Below are 22,201 nucleotides of genomic sequence, written 5' to 3'. Positions count from 1 at the left end.
AGTTATAAAAGAGCTACACATTTTTTCCACAAATCGTGCATACAATCATGATGCTATTGTATGATCTTATTTGCTAAAGAAAAACAAAGCAGTAGTGTTACTCTCGTCCATGTATACGTTACCGGCCAAACCCGATTTCAGGACAAACTAGTTTGGCCGCGCGTTAGGATAAACTAGTATGGACTAGGCCTGATATAAATGCACACACTTCAGGATAAAGACTCACACTTCAGGATAAACTAGTACGGCCTAGTCTAAACCAATTAAGCCGAGTCGAAAGTAATTTAGCGAACATGTAAGGACTTTACATGCGTCGAATTCCCAAATTACATCCCAACTGGGATGACACAAAAATAGACATCGATATATTGTATCGTATGATACATCGAATGAAGATATTGATACATGCTATAAATCAATATATTCTTGTATAATTAAATAATATAATAATATTAAATAATAGGATGAGGTTTTCTCCAAAAATTAAAAAAAAAATTACAGCGGAACCCCGAAAAGTAGGCCCCCGATAATCCGGAAGTCCGGCTAACCCGGACCGATTTTCATCAGATAAACATTTTGATTTTCAATATTTTGTATTTTTCAATTTAATTGTGGCTTATTTCCCATCAAAACAGTTAATTATCAGACAAACCTTTCAACAATAAAAATGTATGTAATATAATCGGAATGGGACGTTTCATCGCCGCCGGTTCATCGCCGCCGTTTCGATGCCGCCGGTTCATCGCCAGTCCATTTCATCGCCGGCCGTTTCATCGCCGGCCGTTTCATCGCCAGTAAGTCAGTTGATCTTGTCTTATGGGAGATGACACGACACGACGTTAAATTCAGTTCAAAACTTATGACAAATAAATAGATAAAAAATATTATTATATTAATTTACTGTTCTATTTCTACTTCCCCTAAATTTGGTACTAAACAATATTAAATTTGTAGTGTTAAATTATATTTTATATTATAAAAGTTTAAAAGTCTATTAAAAGATTAAGTATGGCAACGGGAATGGTCATATCTCGCATTTCATAGAATTCCTAATTAATACTAAAAATTAATAATAAATGTAACTGTCGAAAATTGGTCGAAAATTCGGAAATATATCAGTTAGCGATTAACTCACTGGCGATGTACCGGCAGCATCGAAACGGCCGGCGATGAACTGGCGGCATCGAAACGGCGGCGATGAACTGGCGGCGATGAAACGTCCTAGACCCAATATAATATTTGAGAGATAATGTGTATGTGTGTAATTTGAACTAGACGATATTAAAAATGACTCATAGCACACGCCGCAGAAACAACAGCCACCTGTCTGTAGTACCTATTCCTTTTTATTTCAAACTGTCTTAGCATTGTTTAGGAAAGACTATTTAAAAAATTCTTTTATAAAAAATGGTCTTAATTTTCACTGTTATTAAATAACATTACATCGTTGTGACTGTATTGTGTGTCTTGTATTGTTCGCTTCCGTTTGCTTACGTTTGTGTTTGGTGTTTTTTTTAGTAATTTTAACGAGTAGGTACTGTGCATATTTATAAATATATTTCATGTTATTTCAATTCTAACGGAGTTTATCTGTAAGTATACCGTATTTTATGAATTTTTACCATATTCTCCGGCTATCTCGGATTTTTGATAACCCGGATCGGCCGCGGTCCCGATTAATCCGAGTTATCGAGGTTCCACTGTACACTTACGAATAATATCGAATACGAATTAATATTGTTTTCACCAATTTTCAAAAAATATGAAAACGTTGAATTATCCACGTCCCTCTATTCGTCCGTCCGTCTGTCTGTCCGTCAGTGAACTCAATTCCTCCGTAATTATACCAGGTAGAATGACAAATGAGAGGGGAAATGAAAGCTTATAATCCAATGATGGTACCTACTAAAGGTCTCCATCTCTGAGGTCTTTATCTATCATAGCATTTCCTATGCAAGTTTTCCATCTCACAGCAGGACTTCTTCTTCGTCTTCCTTCCCGCGGGTCCCAGTCCAGTAATCTTTTCGGCCACCTGTGCTCCGTCATTCTTTGTACATGCCCGTACCATTTCAGGGCTCTTCTTTTACTACCACAACTTTTTTGTAATTGAGCATCCTGTTTCTATTCTGTTTCATATTTCCTCTGCTATTATTCTATCCTACCTGGTGATTTGTAGACACCTTCTCACAAACTCAAATTCAACTGTTCGTATTTTATTTCGTATTATTGTTGTCACTGGCCATTCTTCCGCTCTTGTAGGGTATAGTGTATACCCTTAATAGTGTCTTCTAAACTTACGTTTAAATCAGCAACCAATATGTAATCAATTATTTTCGACTAGATTAAATTGGTTTCGACTAGGGTAAACTAGTTTATCCTGATATAAAAACAATAGGATAGGACAAACTAATTTGGCTTAGGCCATACTAGTTTATCCTAATGCGCTTAGGACAAACTAGTTTGGCCTAGGCCAAACTAGTTTGTTCTGAAATCGGGTTTGGCCGGTAACATATATAACAGGACAAGTAGCCGGAAATGATTGAGTATTAGAGTAAAATTAAAGGGGGGTTGATACCATGGATAAAATGCTGGGTGAGTATAAAATCACACGTCTAACATTTCTTTGGCTCTTGGCATTTTTTTATAATTTGATTGACGTCACTGGTTTAGCATCCTACATTATATCGAGAGCACAATCCATTACAAAAAAAAGAACCAACGCAAGAAGTTTTTGAAGGATCTTTCTAAAGATCTTTGTCTTGCTGTAGATACTCTTCCTCAGGTATTTCACAGCATTCGTGGATCTACTCCAGTAACCGGAAGTTGCCATGTTTGTCAAAACGAAAAGAAAAAACAACCTAAAACGAGAAAGAGTTGTGTAGTATGTTTTCTATCTTTGTGTGACGAAAATTCTTTTTCCGACATCTATGTATTGCGAAAGTCCACACTACCATCCATTTTTGTATTTTGATTCTATCACTTAAATACAACATGTATTGACTTTTTATAACTTATTAAAAAAAATACAAGGTACAAATGTACCTAGGCCGTCGTTTATGGGGATAGGAAAAATTTAAGCCCCCTGCTGCGAACTGAATAAATATTTCTTTGTTGTATTTGGCTCACATAGAACTCAAAAGTTACAATTGTACCTATGCCGCCCGATGAAGGTTAAAATCAAATCCTGCATGCATAGAAATAGAACTCTAGGATAATAATCTGTACGCAATCATGATATACGCAATTATTATATTATTGTTTATTTCTGTATGTATTTCTCTCAGTATTTTTTCTGCAATAGCACTCTAATTTATCAAATATGAATTGTTATGGAATATATTACATTCTGTGGTAGTAGGGGAGGAAAGTATGCTAAATGTGTAGTCACTCGAGGGTTATGGGGACCTATTGGGTTGTAAAGATTAGGTCCTCACATCAAAATAACGTTAAGTTAAGTTTTGTATTTTAGTGAGGACTTTCCATTTTTTAATTTAATTTTCCATTTCCAACAATCGTTTTTTCCGATTATAGCTCCACAAATTCCATATTTCGAAAAAATATCTCGAAAAATAGTTACTTATTTTTACGTAAATAATCCAAATCTACAATAAAAATGGGGGCTACTATTTAAGATTTTAAAGTAACCCCCCACCCCACCTCCATGGGGGTTCGTGTTTGGTGCCATTGGATAGATTTTTCAAAAATATTAAATGCGTGTATTTTTCAGTTTTTCCATCTGATGTTCATTTCGAGAAATATCGCAGGGCACAGGGTTCGTATTTAAAATTTTAAAATTACCCTTCACCCCTCTCCGCGGGGGTCGTGTTTGGTACCATTCGATGCAATTTTTTAAAATATGAAGCATCTATTTTTAGTTTTTCGATCTGCCATTCATTTCGCAAAATATTCGCTTTTTCCTTGTGAAATTTTGTGATTCACCCATTTGCTTACGCCCTGCTCAAATTGTCAGATTTTTGAAATATACTCTGTTCTGCATGTACTTAACTTACCTTATCTTAATCTGACGATTTCGAGTTTTTCTAAGGATAGATTTTTTTTCGGACCCCCCTTAACCAACTCCCCTCTATTAAGAGCCAATATATATGGTAGAGGTACATTTGCAGGGTACAAGGTTTCTCCCAATGTGATAATCTGATGCGCTTGAGTAACTGCAAAAATCCCCGCTTGGGCTCCCCTACTATAAAGCTTTGTAAATTAAAAAATTATGATAAACTATTTCACTTATGAAGTCATTTCGTTCAACAATTTGTATAGAATTTTTAATGTCAAAAACGCTGATAATATTTAATAAATAGGTTTGTTTCAATTAATTATCATAACCAATGTTTTGTTTTCTTTGAAACGTCTTATTATACAATATCATTTATTCAATTTTAAGTCATCGATTTCATTATTTGAACTAACTTGCTTTTAGGTCATCAGGTCGACTATGTACGAACCTGTACTGGATCGATGTGTCACTTCCACAATTATTAAACCCAGTCGACATCCAACAGATGATTTTTTGATTAACGAATACGGGGAGAACAATGACCTGGAACCACCACCTCCTGAAAGACCTCCCAGGCGGCACGGCAAAATTTCAAAGCAGAATGGTAGCCAAGAAACCAATGCATGTAAGTTATTTGTTAAATAAAAAATAATATTAATTTTAGTCTCTGTTAAGTAGTATATTAACAAATTAATAATAGGTAAACTAAATAGCTGCGCGTTAAACACTGCTAGAACGACCTGAGGACAATCTGACCTCTGACCAAATAAGAAATTAGAAAATACATATATAGTGCAGTCACTGAAGGTTTTCACCTCCGATTTCGTTGAACCTCCTTCGATTTTCATGAAAATTGATGAGTAGCTAGAGGATACGTCAAGAAACAAATGTGACATGATGTCAACTTGCGCTTTTACGCTGGGGGTGGATGCCACCTCTTCTCGTGGGTGAAAATTATTTTATTAAAAATAATACCATAAATCGATAGAATGACAAATTCTTAAGAAAATTTGTTATAAAAAGTTAATAATATAGATCAATACTTTTTGAGGTAAGTACTGAAGATCAATGATTTTATTTTTTCTTAAAAAATTCATGTTTTTAAAGTGTTTATCACGTATAAATAAAAAAAAATTCATGTTTTTAAAGTGTTTATCACGTATAAATAAAAAATTATAAGCTTTTGCAAAAAATTACTCTGACTTAAATTGAAGATAATAAAAAACTAAATACACTCCTCTTCACTTAAAGAACTAAACTAATGTTAATTCAAAGTGAGTTATGGGTAATTGAATGTATATTTTTTTCGACGGGTACTCCAATCTAAGTATTCAAGCCTAAATAACGGCTAAAACGATGCATTTTATAAAATATATCTGCTTAACACTTCTCAAAGTACTTTGTAATACCTATGAAACGAGCTCCAGAAGAAGTTAATAGCATCCAAATTAAGCAAGTTATGACAAAAATAAGAGAACCCTTTCAAATTTTTTTGGAAAAAGTGAAAAATAAAACATACGCCATTTCCACAAAAATTTAAAAATTTATAGTAATCCAAGATTTTCTTTATATTAGAATATGTAATGGAATCGATAATTTTAACCGGTTTAGAATGCATATTTTTGAAAAAAAGAAATAATTTATAAAAATCAGAATTCTTAAAATTATCGTAATTTTTATTTTCTTTTGATAATAGCTCCAAATATATTCAATATACGTTAAAAATTATTAATACCCAAATTTTAGTTTTTCCTGTGTCCAATCTTTTACCTTTTTTACTACTTCCTTAGGATAAAAAATAACCGAGATTTAATTTAATAAAGAACGTTTAAAGCTTAAATTTTGCTGCGAGAGCCATGTAACCGGGGCCATTTAACATTTTATTGTGAAAAAAGTAAGGGGTTTAAAAGATTAAATTCGACGGGGTTTAATAGTCACTAGTAATACCACTAGAGGTCAAATTATTTCCGGAAATTTTTTTGAGATCATGAATATTTTGAAAATTTCCCGAGTTGCAGACGAGGGAAATTTTCTAAAAATATTCATGATCAAAAAAAAATTTCCGGATATTAATTTGACTTCGCGTGGTATTCGGTAAGAAAATTCCACACCAAATTTGCATTTGAAAATCCAAAGCTGCATGAACAGATTAATAGCGCGCCATAGCTTTGTCAGCAATTATTTAGGCTTTCAAATTCGTAATTTCTACTCATTGTAGTTGCATGGGAATACCATTTCAAGATAGAAAATAGTATATTCTTCAATTTTACATAAGTTTTGAGTAACTACAAGTGATAGAAAATGAATCAAAACTAAATTATGTAAACAAATAAAAACCAGTCTGTCAAAAATGTTCTGTTATTGTAAACGTCAAAAAATTTCCACTATAATTCGCTGTTGGGTACCCCACGAGCAAAAAATTTCCGATAGAATACCTCCGTTGCCATGGTGATCTGTCAAAATAACGTATTTTGATTGGTTCAAAATTACAGGTGTGGAATTTTCTTTGGAATTAACTTTCAAATGGTTTGTAGCTGAACCTGATATCCTAAAAATTAACAAAGTTATTAAAAAAATCCATAACATTTTTTAGAAAAATTTTTAAAAGATCAATTTTGAAAAATTTTTGGTGGATAAATTTTAATGCTATCGACTGGTTCGGGGGCTCATTTGATAGATATTCCTAAGTACTTTGACAAATGTTTAATAAGTTAATGTTATAAAATGCAACATTTTCCTGTTATTTAAACTTGAATACTTAGATTTAGGTACTCCCCGAAAAAAATATACACACACCAGCACAAAATTCCGCCACCCAAAATTTTTGATTAAGTTTGACAGTCTATAACTTTAATATTTGTACTTCGATTTTCAAAATTCTTGCATCAGTTTGTAGGTATATATAGTGATGTCGTTTCTTATTATTCTGGTAATAAAAATGTTTTGTGTAGATGGCATTCTACGGGGAATGGAAGCGTTGTATTTTCTCCTAACTTTAAAAAATTCTGTGGAAACAATTGGAGGGCTGATTTTATTTCATACTCCTTCTGTATCATCCTGGAGGTATTAATAAGGTTTTGTTTTTTTGGTTTATTCGAATATCTCTTTTCTTGTAAGAGCTGTAAATAAAAACTCTGCTTTGAAGTTTTTTTTAATTAAAAATATCAAACGTACTAAAATAATAAAACAAAACAAAATTTAAAACAAAACATAACAATTCAATAGCGGGTATGTCCACCTCTTACAGCAACGACTGGTCGCAATCTGTTTGGCATCTAATAAAGATGTGATATCTTTGCCTGGAGAATAGCCCGATATTCCTCTACCAGGGCCTTAACTGTACCAAATTTTCTGGAGGCCCAGGATGACGAGGAATAGCTTTTTTTATTCATTCCATAAATACTCAATAGGATTGAGATCTGGGCTGCATGCGGGCCATTCTAATCTTATCAATCCAACCTCTATTTTATGAGCCAATCGGTGTTTTTATTTACATAAAATGGTACAGCTCTTACAAGAAAAGAGATATTCGGATAATTCAAAAAATAAAATTTTAGCGGTACCTTCTGGATAATATGACAGGACTATGAAACAAAATCAGCTCTTTTATTTTTCCACAGAATGTTTTAAAGTTAGGAGAAAATACTACGCTTCCATGCACCCCCCGTATAATACCATGCAAGCAAAATTTTTGTGTTACCGACATAATACCAAACGATATCAATACATGTACCTATAAACTGGTGCAAGAATATTAAAAATCGGAGAACAAATAATAAAATTATAAATTGTCAAACTTAATCAAAAATTTTGGGTAGCGGAATTTTGTGCTGGTTAGTGTATATTCAATTATCTACAACTCACTTTTTGTTAACACTAAAATGTTTCTCTAGTAAGAAGTTTATTTAATTTTTTATTAGCTTTAATTTTATTAATAATAACTTTTTTGCAAAAACTTATAATTTTTGACTTATTTATGAAAAATCGGTTAAAAACATGCATTTTTCTCACGAAAAATTAAAATCATTGATCTTTAATAACGCAAAAAGTGTTGATTTACGAATTTGTCCCTCTATCGAATTGTGGGGTTATTTTTAAAAAATAATTTTCACCCACAACAAGGGATGGCATCCACCCCCAGAGCAAAAGCGCAAGTTGTGACCGTGTCACCATTCACCATTGCTCCATGAGATATCCTCTAACCACTCACCAATTTTCATACAAATCAATGGAGGTTAAACGAAATCGGATGTAATAGCTGATAGCCACCTTCAGTGACTGTGCAATATACGTACTTATACAGGGTGTTTCATTAATAATTGTCCATATACTAACTGGAGAAACCTTAGCACAACATACGAAGATTTAACCTAAAACACTTAAATAAAATGTGGTTCCTTACTGAATTACAGGGTGTTTTATCTAAAAATTTTAAAATTATTTTTGCTCAGAATTTTAAAACTATTCGACGTATCCTTTTCATACTTGGTAGAAAGTGCGACTACAATACACCCTACTAAATTGTGATAAACAAACGTTTCTAGCTACTACCAGAGGCGTACGACAGGGGATAGTGAATGGTTGACCCTTCTCAAATTCTACGCCACTGGAGGAATTACTATTTTAACGCCATTTTTAGATTCTACAATACTATCTACGTAAATAATATACTCTTCATTGGTAACGATAAAGTCATTAGTTTTCGAGATATTTGAAGTTAAATATGAAACGGCACAGTTATTTTGATTAATTTATTATATTATTTATATGAATAAAATTTAAAAATTATTTCTACCCAGTACTTTAAAACTATTTGGCGTATCCTTATCATACTTGGCAAAAAGTGTAGGTACTGTACACCCTACTAAATTAAGATAATTTAACGTTTCTAGCTACTACCAGAGGCGTACGACAGGGGATAGTTGCTGGTTGACCCTTCCCAAATTCTACGCCACTGACGAAATTTCTATTTTAGTGTAATTTTTTGATTTTCCAATACTTTTTATGTAAATAATATACTTTACATTCGTAACATAAAATGATTAGTTTTCGAGTTATTTGAAATTAAAAATGAAGCGACACAATATTAATCAAAATAACTGTGTCGTTTCATTTTTAACTTCAAAGATCTCGAAAACTAATGATTTTATCGTTACGAATGAAGAGTATATTATTTTCATAGAAAGTGTCGGAGAATCCAAAAATTGAACTAAAATAGCAATTTCGCCAGTGGCGTAGAATTTGGAAAGGGTCAACCATTCACTTTCCCCCGTCGTACGTCTCTGGTAACAGCCATAAACGTTTGTTTAACATAATCTAGTAGTTTGTATAGTGCCTATACTTTCTGCCACGTATAAAAAGGATACGTCAAATAGTTTTAAAATGCTGAGCAAAAATAGTTTTTAAATTTTTAGATAAAACACCCTGTAACTCAGTAAGGAACCACATTTTATTTAAGTGTTTTAGGTTAAATCTTCGTATTTTGTGCTAAGGTTTGTCCAGTTACCATATGGACAATTATTAATGAAACACCCTGTACATATGATACAAATACATTATATAAAAACCTTCTATGTAATGTTAGTGTGTTAGTGATACCAAAAATCCCAAGGAGCAAAAAAATGTAGGATTTGGATTTCTGAATATTTTGGATTTTTTGTTTTTTTTTTATTGTAGGGCAGCAAAGTATGCTAAATGTGCAGTTACTCGAGCGCTTTGGATACCTATTGGGTTGTGATTATTAGGTCCTAAAACCAAAAAAGTTAAGCAAAATTTTCCATTTTAGTGGGGACTTCGCATTTTCAACAATATTTTTTCCGATTATAGCGCCATCTATCCAGAATTCGAAAAAATGTTTTGAATAAAAGTTGCTTATTTTTATGCAAAGAATCCAAGTCTGCAATAAAAAATGGGTATTTAGTACCATTCGATAGATTTTTTAAAAATATTGAATAAGTGTATTTTGCAGTTTTTCGATATGATGTTTATTTGGCGAAATATCGCGGGTTTTGTATTTAAAATTTTAAATTTACCCCTCACCCCTCTCTGTGGGAGTCATGTTTTGTATCTCTCGATAGATTTTTGAAAAATATTGAATACGTAGTTTTTAGTTTTTCGATCTGACGTTCATTTCACGAAATATTCGCTTTATTTGTAAAATTTTTGACTTTCCCATTTCCGTACGCCCCGCTCAAATCGTCAGATTTTTTAAATATACACTATTTTGCAGGTATTTAACTTATATCTTAATCTGACCATTTCGAGTATTTTTAAGGATGTATTTTTTCTTCGGGCCCCCCTGAACGAACTCCCTTGTGTTAAGAGCCAATATATGGTAGAAGTACATCTGCAGGGTACCACGTTTCTCCCCATATGATAATCTGACGCGCTCGAGTAACTGCAAAAATCCCCGCTTGGGCTCCCCTACCGTTATTTTTAATGAGCTTTCCCCGAAAAGCTCTTCATTTTTTGGTTATTTTACATTGAAATATTCAACTTGGAATTTGAAGAATATGAACCTATATTAATTTCATTAGCTACAACTCTGCTTCTACTGGATCTAGAAACCTCATACATATACCATTTTATTCGATACACTACTTACTTTTTTAAGTATTTGCGAAAAACATCTAAAAACAAGATTTTTTTGTTAAAAAATTAACATATTCAGAGAAGAGGTAAAACTCACCCCCATGACAAAAGCTCACTTCGACACAGTGTCACTTTTCTTCTTTGATATATTAGCTATGTGTATGTCAAATCTCATGTCAATCGAAGAGGTTTTTCAAAATTTGGAGGCTTTGCAATATTTTACCATGAATGAATGGACTCTAGCGACGCCATATAATAGACCTTTTTCGTGCAAGTTCTACTCTGGTCCACCCTCCAGTCAATCCAGCTACCCAGATATCTAAAGTGTTCCACCCTTTCCAGGATTTTGTTATCTAATTTTAGTACTGAGTCTTCGATATTAATTTTTCCGAGAATCATCCATTTTGTTTTCTTTGTGTTGATTGCTAAGCCCTTTGTAGTATATTCGTTACTTCAACAGCCTTCAACAGGGTTTGAAGGTCTTCTAGACTCTCTGCCATCATGGCGGTATCATCTGCGTATCTGATGTTATTAACAATTTCATCACCGATTTTAACACCTTCTTAACACCAGTTGCTGTATAATATATTATACAGAGAGGTTCAAAATTATGGAATAAATTCATTTTTTCGAGAATAGACCACTTTGGAGAAAAATACCGAAATAGTCCAATTTTTATTTTGCAATTAGTTTTTGACATATATTTCATATTAGAAACGTCATCCATCTGGGCGTAATGACGTAATGAAAGATGAATTTTTTAAACGAGAATAGGAGTCATGTGATAGCTCATTTGGAAGGTTATTCAATTCTTTATTTAATAATATAAATATTAATATAATTATTTATACAGGTTGTCCAAAAAATTGTTTTTTATATAATGTATGTAATTTATTTAATTCAAAATACATTTTACTGCTGTCAGGAAAGGGAAAAAAGTTTATTTGACGAATAGATATTGTTTTTCGCTTAAATTCAAGATAAATGTGCTACCCACCTGCCTCTTGTCAGTTTGAGCATTTAATTTATGGGAAAAACAATTTTTATTTTATAAATTAACATTGTTTTTTTTTCTGACAGCAGTAAAATGTATCTTGAATTAAATAAATGACATAAATTCTTCTTTTTGTATCATTTAATCTAATTAAAAAAAAATTAGGCACACTGTACAAATAGTCATATTAATGTTTACGTTACTAAATAAAGAATTGAATAACTTTTCAAATGAGCTATTTCACGACCCCTATTCTTATTTTAAAAAATCATAGATTACGTCATTACGCTCAGATATATGACGTCACTAGTAAGAATTATACGCCAGAAAATCGTAATTTAAAAATAAAAATCGATCTGTTTAGGGATTTATCTCCACAATGACATATTCTCGAGAAAATGAATTTATTCCACCCTAAACGCCCTCACTGTATATATAAATTATTAGGTTCATTTTAACAATAGTTATTAACATTTTTTAGGAATTTTAAGTTCGTTATCGTTTTCTAAGCAAAAAATTAATAAATCAAAACTCACAGATCGTCATCTTAAATCTTGAAACGTGTTGTTTTAAATAATTGCCTCCAAATTCGTCCACACTGGTGCATTTTTTAGTTTAAATTCCTCTATCTGCAGCACTTTCTTCTGTTATCTTTTTATGGATATTTCAGGAAAACCTCAAATTTCCATTTATCTAAGGCTTTTAGCGTAGATACATACTTCAGTGTTATTATGGTAGGGGAGCCCAAGCGGGGATTTTTGCAGTTACTTGAGCGCGTCAGATATTACATGAGGAGAAACCTTGTACCCTGAAAATGTACTTCTACCATATATTGGCTTTTAATACAGGGGAGATCGTTAAGGGGGAGCCAAAAAAAAATCTATCCTTAGAAAAACTCGAAATCTTCAGATTAAGATAAGGTAAGTTAACAGGTTGGCGGACATAACGTCTATAGACGTCTACTTTTAATTGGTGTAATATGACACGACGTCTATAGACGACATTTTTAGAATAACGAGTTGTGATAAAAAAGCGGTTTCATTACATCTACAGATGCATATTAAATGTACCACGATCTCCATAGTCATCGTCCACATGTTTACAAAAATGTTAAAAGTCATTATTTTCATAAACTATAATCGCTAAAAGAAATACAGCAATTTTCCTATTCTACTTTGCAAAATACATTTATTATATAGTGTCACAACTAACACTTGCTTATACATTTGACGCAGTGTCCGTCAAAGTGTTAAATACATGCAAAACAGTGTATATTTCAAAAATCTGACAATTTGAGCGGATCGTAATGGACAAGCCGAAAACGGCGGGTTCGTTGGGAAAAATATTCCCATTAGATTTTTTTGCATAATCACATTCGTGAGACACCCCAGAATAAGGTTCAAGAAGTCGCCCACGCGAAAAGTGGTCCAAGTTTTTTTTAATCAAATTGCAAAAATCAATATTTTTGGCCGGGACAATTTTTTAGGTTTTTTTGGACCATTCTGGATAAAAAAGATCTGTCATATTTTTTCTCTAAAGTTGATCGTTTTCGAGTTATAAGCAATTTAAAATTTGAAAAATGCGAAAATGGCCATTTTCAATACGTAATAACTCGGTTAAAAGTTATTATTATGAAAGTCAGAATGTGACTAAATCAAAGTTTAAAGCCCCCTCTACATGATCCTGAAGAAATATGTGTCATTAATTTATTACTTAGCTGTTATTTTTAATTAATAACAATGAGCGGTTAGATCGTATTGACGGGGCTGTAAACGTGAGTGCGAGTAAGATGCACAAGTGGACTGCTGGAATGGCATCTCTCTCGCACTCAGCATTTACGGCCGCCTAACACGTGCATGACGCTCATTATTATTAACTACTTAAAAATAACAGCTTAGTAATAAAATAATGACAAAAATTTCTTCAGGATCTTGTAGGGGGGCTTTAAACATTGATTTAGTCACTTTCTGACTTTCATATTAATAACTTTTAACCGAGTTATTAAGCCTTGAAAATGGCCATTTTGGCGTTTTTCAAATCCTAATTTGCTTATAACTCGAAAACGATCAAATTTAGAGAAAAAATATAACAGACCTTTTTTGTTCAGATTGGCCCAAACCTAAAAACAATTTGTCCGGGCCAAAAATATTTATCTTTGCAATTTGATTAAAAAAAAATTGTTAAAAAAAATTTGGACCACTTTTTGCGTGGGAGACTTCTTGAATCTTATTCTGGGGTGTCTCACGGATGTGATTATGCAAAAAAATCTCATGGGAATATTTTTCCCAACGAACCCGCCGTTTATAAGGAAATGGGTGAGTCCCAAAGTTTCACAAGAAAAAAGCGAATATTTGGTGAAAAAAATTACAGATCGAAAACTAAACATACTTGCTTAATATTTTTCAAAAATCTATCGAATAATACTACACGCGACTTCCCACGGAGAGGGGTGGGGGGTAAATTTAATATTTTAAATACGAATTCCGCGATACTTCGCGAAATGAACATCAGATTGAAAAACTGAAAAATACACTTATTCAATATTTTTCAAAAATCTATCGAATGACACCAAACACGACCACTACGCAGGTGCGGTGGGGGTTACTTTAAAATCTTAAATGGAAGACCCCATTTTTATTGCAGATTTCGATTCCTTACGTAAAAATAAGTAACTTTTATTCGAGACATTTTTTCGAATTATGAACTAAGTCCTCACTAAAATGGAAAACTTTACTTACCTTTTTTTGGTTTTAAGTCCTACTCTTCACAACCCAATAGATTCCCATAACGCTCGAGTGACTGCACATTTAGCATACATTGCTCCCCTACCATTATAATATTGAGGAAAATGAATTTAAATGTTAAGAAGGCAGAAAAACACTTTTATTATAAATGAAAATGCATTATAAAAAGCTAGTAAAATTTAAAAGTTTATCTTGTACATATATATTTTTTACAAATATTGCATTACTTACGTACCACTTCCAAGTGTACCAGAGCTAGGTATCAATTTTCTTTAATTAAATCACATCTACGTAACCATCTGTAGTAAGATCTTGGTTCCGTTGTTCATGACACTCTTTGGGTTCCAAATACGACTCATCTGAATTCGTTCTTCTGTCCTCAACAATCGTGTAATCATTTTCAGTTAATTCTTGGTTCTCTCTGATAACCTTAACATAGTCATAATGTAATTGAGGCACTTCTAGAACACAATCTTCTGCAGGTGACGAATAAACGTTTTCTTCAGTATGAAAATCCGTTTAGACTGATTCTCTTAAGTGTCTGTGGGGGGCCAACCATTCAGTATATGTTGATTTGATTTTGGAAAACGTGCTGGGAGTTTTGCCAGATGCTGTTCTTTTCTTGCGGAAGTACTTTAACAAGCATATTAAAAATAAAAATATCAAAAATAATACCAATGATATCAATATGATTAATAATGTTTTTGTGGATTCTATGCTGGATTTTGTATCGTCATGTACAGGGACATCTTGATTTGGAGTCGCTGTGTTTGTTCCACTTGTAGTTATTTGTTGAGTGGTTGTAGTGATGGTTGCTTTTATAGTGGTTTTCTTTCGTATTGTGAAGGCAGTGGTACTTGAAACTAAGTTTGTTGTAGCTTCATTTATTATTTTCTTTTCTGGACTAACGAAACCTAATAGAGAGAAACAATGTCTGGATGAATTTTGCGGATTCGTTACTTCTTTACGGACATAAATGTATGCTTGGTCAGTTTTGAATACACATTGTCCAAAATCGTCTAAAATTTTTAGGTTGTAGGTGTCATCGCAGGTATATCGGATATTTATAGGTTTTTGATGGTTGTCCACAGTTTCACTGACAAGATCTTAATAAAGCACCCTGATGGGAAAACGTTTTTCACGATTAAACCATACCTTTAAAGAATCAGTCCTAGCACTATAGTAGTATCCATCACTAAGGTTTGGAATATCGACGTTAGTCAAACGTACCCTGTTATTAAAATCTAGGGGTGCACCTGTGGATATATATGTTTTATCTTTTTAAAACAAGCGTCCTGCCACTTTTTTTCCAATACCGTTTTCATGATTTAATTTAATTTAATTTTTCCCGAAATATTCTATTTGTTTATAAGCCAAAAAATTGTGTATAATTTTAAAATATTCCTGAGGCCGCTTAAATAGTCAAATTTCAATTCTGTAAATTACACTAGATAGGTACTGTGTCATTTTTATACAAAAATCATAGTTATTCTTATGTATCATAATTATTGTGGTTATAGCGATAAATATTTTCAATTAACAATTCAATTGTTGCTAAACTATTCACTCAATTTCCATTGGCTCCTGGAATTATACTCTATACAAAAAGAGTTTTTACAATACCAAGTTATTTAATTATTTATAAACAATTACTTATCTAAAATTTAAGTTGAAAATTAAAGATTTTGTTGGAAAAACCCGCATTTTTCGGGGAAAATTTTCGTCGAAGTAAATCGGAAAAAACACGTCTCTATGCAGAATTTAATTACGGTGAATTTTTATTTAGGTGTTTTTGGTGTAAAGTTAAAATCTTTGTGGTTATAGAGCAAAAATTGAAAAAAAAATAAGCTTTTCGGCCGCCATTTTGTTTATAAAAACAGTAGCACACTATCTGCGGACTTTGCATACCTATATTATTAATATATACAATTATAAGATTCGATTCCACCAATAAAATTGCTGGTAAATAACTATTCCCAAAAATGGCATATTCCCCGATAACACAGGTCTGCGACTAAAAAGTTGTTTAAAATTTAATAAGTGATTTTCATACTGTTTTCAACGCTGATGTCGGGAAAAATAGTGAAAAAATTCCATCACGTACAGTTATTTTACAAAATGATATAATAAAAAATAATTAGGAGAAACCAGCAATAAGTGAGTTTCATACTGATTTCAACGCCGATTTCAGGAAAAATAGTAAAAAAATATCAACCCGTACAGTTATTTCACAAAATTATATAATAAAGAGCAATTAGGAGAAAGCAGAAGTATTTTCATGTCAGCACTTGTTCCCGCCACGCGCTGCACGATGTACATCCTCCACACTCACTTGCTTGTGGATCCCAAAAAGGTGTTACTTCCCCCACTTCACATTAAGTTGGGGCTGATGAAACAATTTGTCAAGGCACTGATAAAGAAGGGGAGGGTTTCAGATATCTGTGTGGACAGTTTCCTGTTTTATCCACGGCAAAGCTAATCGAAGGAATATTTGTCGTACTGGAAGTTAGAAAACTAATAAGAGATCACAACTTTGTGGACAAAATAGAAACAAATAAAAAGGCAGCCTGGACATATTTTAAATTAGTTGTTACCGGTTTCCTCGGCAACGAAAAAAATCCAAACTACAAGACAATCATCGCAAATTTGATCGACAACTTTAAGAAGCAAGGCTGTGAAACTTGAGCATTAAACTTCACTTTCTCCACTCACATCTTGGCTACTTCTCGGCAAACGTTGTGCCGTCGGTGAAGAGCAGTGCGAAAGATTTCACCAAGACATCACACAAATGGAAAGAAGATAACAAGGAAGATGGAAGTGAGCATAATAGCAGATTACTGCTGGATGATGAAAAACGATGATCCTCAACGAGTCCACAGCCGGAAAAGCTTCGACAAAAAACGAAAGCGTTTATAAGGACTTATGAGATTAAAAATAAAAATGTAGGTGTACTGAAAATATAGTTTAGAACATGATTAATAACTAAACTAAATTTTATTACGTTGGAAAAAGATGAAAAATTGCTTATATTTTGTTATTATACCCAAACATGCTCCCTACTTTGTGAGAAAACCTGACGTGATAGACAAAAACAGTTTGCACTTTTGAAATCAGCGCTGAAAAGTAAATAAAAGTAAATTATCAAATTTCAAACAACTTTCAAAAAATATTTTTTTGCAGGCCTGTGTAATCTGCCCAGACTATTATGATTATCAACTACCCACAAATGACTTTTTAAATGCCCTGTGTATGGTCAAGTTACCTATTTAGTGTGTGTGAGGTCTGACCATTTTGTTTTATATTTTAATGTTAGCAGATGCAAAAGAGATTATCTATTATTATTGTATTAGCTATTATTTATTTAACGTCGAACCTTTGTAAAAGGGACATGAAATATACAGCGTTATCCAATCATTGTATTTTTTATTATAAAATAAACCCAAAGGTCAAAAACAGACGAAACACTCTGCAGAGATACCATATAGATCCACAAAGTGGCTGAAACAAGCGATTGTAGCCCCAATGATTTTGTAATGGACGCCACAGTGGCAAGGATCGGCGACAGTGGCTGGCCACTATCAAGAACTATGACTTCAATTACTGACAATCACTAGCCAGTTGTGTCTGAGTTTAGCGAACCGACTATATTACATTTTTTGGAGATATCTTCAGGTCTTTTTTTTTTCTTATTTTATATATTTTACCAAACACTATAAATATATTTATAATTTTTGGTCAATTTTTCCGTAACGTTCTCTACCTTCAAAAATCCAAAAAAAACCTGTTTTTTATGGGGATGTGAACGTGTTTTTCCAATTATAAATGTTCTAAAGGACTCAATTACTAATTTACATAATATTATCTATAACAAATATTGATTTGATCTATTTTGAAATCTATGGACAAGGGAAAATCCCCAAAACCCCATAAAAACAGTTTTTTGGATTTGTGAAGGTGGCGAACAAAACGGAAAAATCTGACAAAAAATTAAAAATATATAGTGTTTGGTAAAATATATACAGTGCGTCTATAAAGTAACGCATAAATTCATTATTTCCCGAAACAGGTCGATTTTTATTTTTAAATTACAATTTTTTGGTATATATATCATACCAGTGACGTCATGCATCTGGGCTTGATGACGTAATCGATAATTTTTTAAAATGAGAATAGGGGTCATGTGATAGCTCATTTAAAAGGATATTCAATTTTCTATTCACTAGTATCAAAAAAAACCTTATTATTTATACAATGTATTCAATAAATTTTTTTAATAATTTAATTGAGACAAAAAGAAGAATGTATGTAATTTATTTAATTCAAAATACGTTTTACTGTTGTCAGAAAACAAAAATCACATGTTTACTTGACAAATAAATATTGCTTTTCGCTTAAATTTAATGTTAAAGCTGCCACCCACCTGCCTCTTGGAAGTTTAACATTACGCTTAAGCGAAAATCAATGTTTATTTTTTAAATAAAACATTTTTATGTTTTCTGGCAGCAGTAAAATATGTTTAGAATTAAACAAATTAGGTAGATACATACATTCATCTTTTTGTGTCAATTAAATTAATTATTATTGAATAGAGAATTAATTAACCTTTCAAATCAGCTATCACATGACCCGTATTCTCATTTTAAAAAATCATCGATTACGTCGTACCGCCCAGATGGATGACGTCACTAGTATGATATATATGTTACCGGCCAAACCCGATTTCAGGACAAACTAGTTTGGCCTATGCCATACTAGTTTTTTCTAAGCGCGTTAGGATAAACTAGTATGGCCTAGGCCAAACTAGTTTATCCTGATATAAATACACACACTTCAGGCCAAACTAGTTTATCCTGATATAATAAAGACTCACACTTCAGGATAAACTAGTGCGGCCTAGTCTAAGCCAATTTAGCCGAGTTTAAAGTAATGTAGCGAACATGTAAGGACTTTTACATGCGGGGAATTCCCAAATCACGTCCTAACAGGGATGGCAAAAAAAATTATACATCGATATATTGGATGATATGATACATCGAATGAAGATATTGATACATGCTATAAATATATATATTCTTGTATAATTAAATAATATAAAAAATATTAAAGAGGATGAGGTTTCCTCCAAAAATTAAAAGAATTTTAAATAAAATAACACTTACGAATAAAATCGAGTACGAATTAATATTGTTTTCACCAATTTTGAAAAAATGTGAAAACGTTGAATTAACCACGTCCGTCTGTCCGTCCGTCCGCCCGTCTCTCTGTCTGTCCGTGAACTCAACTCCTCCGTCAATATACCAGGTACAATTACAAATGAGGTGGTCAAATAAAAGCTTATAATCCAAGGATGGTACAAAAGGTGAGAAATTTGACCTAGGCTGTCTGTCCGCCCGACCGCGAATATTAATGTTTGTTTGTTACGAATAATTATAATTTTAATAAAAATGATTATTTTTCCAAGAACAAAGTATCTTATTCAATGTATTATTTACATTAAGCGGTACTAGTTCGCTGAATTACTTTCTTCTTCTTGGCTTTTTCCCATTATGAGTTTGCCGTTTTCGTCTTCCATAGCACTCTATTTTCCCAGTCGCTATATCTGAGGTCTCTATCTATCATAGCATTTTCTATGTGAGTTTACCATCTAACGGCAGGTCTTCTTCTCCGTCTTCCTCCGCGCGGGACCCAGTCCAGTAATCTTTTCGGCCACCTGTGCTCCGGCATTCTTTGTACATGCCCGTACCATTTCAGGGCTCTACTTTTACTACCACAACTTTTTTGTAATTGAGCATTCTACTTCTATTCTGTTTCATATTTCCTCTGTTCTTATTCTATCCTACCTGGTAATTTGTAGACACCTTCTCATAAACTCCAATTTAACTGTTCGTCTTTTATTTCGTATTATTGTGGTCACTGGCCATTCTTTCGCTCTTGTAGGGTAATATTCAGCACTATGTTCTATATTCAGCACTATTTTCATTTCTATATCTTTCATACAAGTGCCATATCGGTTTATCATTTACTCTAAATACTTAAAAGTCTTACAACTCTTAATGGTGTCTTCTAAACTTACGTTTAAATCAGCAACCAATCTGTAATCAATTACTTTCGACTAGATTAAATTGGTTTAGACTAGGCTAAACTAGTTTATCCTGATATAAAAACATACACTTCAGGATAAACTAGTTTGGCCTAAAGTGTGCGTCTTTATATCATGATAAACTAGTTTGGCCTGAAGTGTGAGTATTTATATCAGGGTAAACTAGTTTGGCCTACGCGCGATAGGACAAACTAGTTTGGCCTAGGCCATACTAGTTTATCCTAACGCGCTTAGGACAAACTAGTTTGGCCTACGCTAAACTAGTTTGTCCTGAAATCGGGTTTGGCCGGTAACATATATACCAAAAACTCGTAATTTAAAAATGAAAATCGACATGTTTCGGGATTTTTCCTTAAAGTTGCCGGTTTACGAAATAATGAATTAATGCGTTACTTTATGGACACACTGTATAATAGAAAAAAATAGACCTGCAACCATCTCCAAAAAGAGTTATATGCTTTTTTCCAAACAAAATTAAAACAATTTTTGGTGGTTATGGGGCGAAGGGGAAAGGGGGTGGTTGGTTAAAATTACGCCGTCTTATTTTTTAATCACATGGAACTTAAAAAAATGAAAAAGAAATGAATTGTGGGAGTAAGGGAGGTAGCTTTTAATTTATTTATCCCGTCCATAAGTGGAAAGTTTGATGCGCCACTGTCGACGCATGTCCCACTAAAAAATGACGGCACATGGTTCATACGTTTTCTTTTAGATTCTACTGTTTAACTTATAGGCTCTTATCGTGCCTAAAATGATTGGCAAATTTCACCTATACCGGCTCTTAGTCTACAACACCCTGTTTTTAAACCAGGAGGGTAAACTCAAAAGACAGATTAACGCACAATCATCTCACTAGAAAAACCACCAAATACATCTTCTTTTTTGGTTGATCATGTAATTTGGCCTTTGACAGTAATCCATAAATATTATATACATACTAAGCTTTGTTTTTAAACCAAGAGGAGTAAACTAAAAAGACAGATTCACACCCAAGAAAGTCACTAGAAATATCACCAGACACATCTTTTTTTGTTGCTCATATCGACCTTTGACGGTAATCCATAAATATTATGTCATACTAATACGTCGCTAAAGAGTTCTAAAAGGAACTGTTTTTTATTAAAAAACAGACTAAAAATCTAAAAATTAAAGAAACAACGCCGAAAATACAAAAAATCGCTGATATAACGTAACTAACCTCTGAAATGCAATTGAGTCAAAATTTGATAAATGTCATTAATGTCAAAATTTGATAACAGTGGAGTAAACTTGCCTGAGGTTCGAACAATTAAAACCAAGCATTACAGCGCAGTAAATTTGAGTTACTCCTCCTAGTTTAAATACAGAATATATGTAGTATCGATTTCAAATAAAACAGCATGTTAATGTTAGATATTTTAATGTTTATATTGCTGAATAGAGAACTGAATAAACTTTAATTGAGCTAGCACACGACCCCGTTTTTTATTAAAACAATTATCGATTACGTCGTCCAGCCCAGATAAATGACGTGACTATATGATATACGTATCAAAAAGTCATAATAACATAATATTTATTCCGTCGAAATAACAAATGTATCCCTTTCATCTGCACCATACTGTATATTGATAAGCATTGGTGCTAAAACTGTTGCCTGTGAGAGGCCACTCTTTTTAACTCTCCACTTACTTAAAGACTAATTTACACTTTGAGAAGTTGTCACTGCGAGTGAAAAGTGCGAGTGACAAATGAGAAGTGAATAGTAGCGTGTGAACAGA

General features: G+C 32.8%; 1 protein-coding gene across 1 annotated transcript in view; it reads left to right on the top strand.

The window, feature by feature from the left end:
* The window catches only part of LOC114330851 (uncharacterized), a 527,398-nt gene that overhangs the window by 110,555 nt on the left and 394,642 nt on the right, over positions 1–22,201 (top strand). Inside the window, exon 4 of the mRNA XM_028280274.2 lies at positions 4,436–4,637. Coding sequence (XP_028136075.2) covers positions 4,436–4,637 — 202 coding nt within the window. The remainder of the gene's footprint in view (positions 1–4,435; positions 4,638–22,201) is intronic.

This window comes from Diabrotica virgifera, chromosome 5 (genome assembly GCF_917563875.1).
Source record: "Diabrotica virgifera virgifera chromosome 5, PGI_DIABVI_V3a".
Lineage (NCBI taxonomy): Eukaryota > Metazoa > Arthropoda > Insecta > Coleoptera > Chrysomelidae > Diabrotica > Diabrotica virgifera.
The sequence above is the reverse complement of the archived record's forward strand: the minus strand, read 5'-3'. Positions and strand labels throughout refer to the sequence as shown.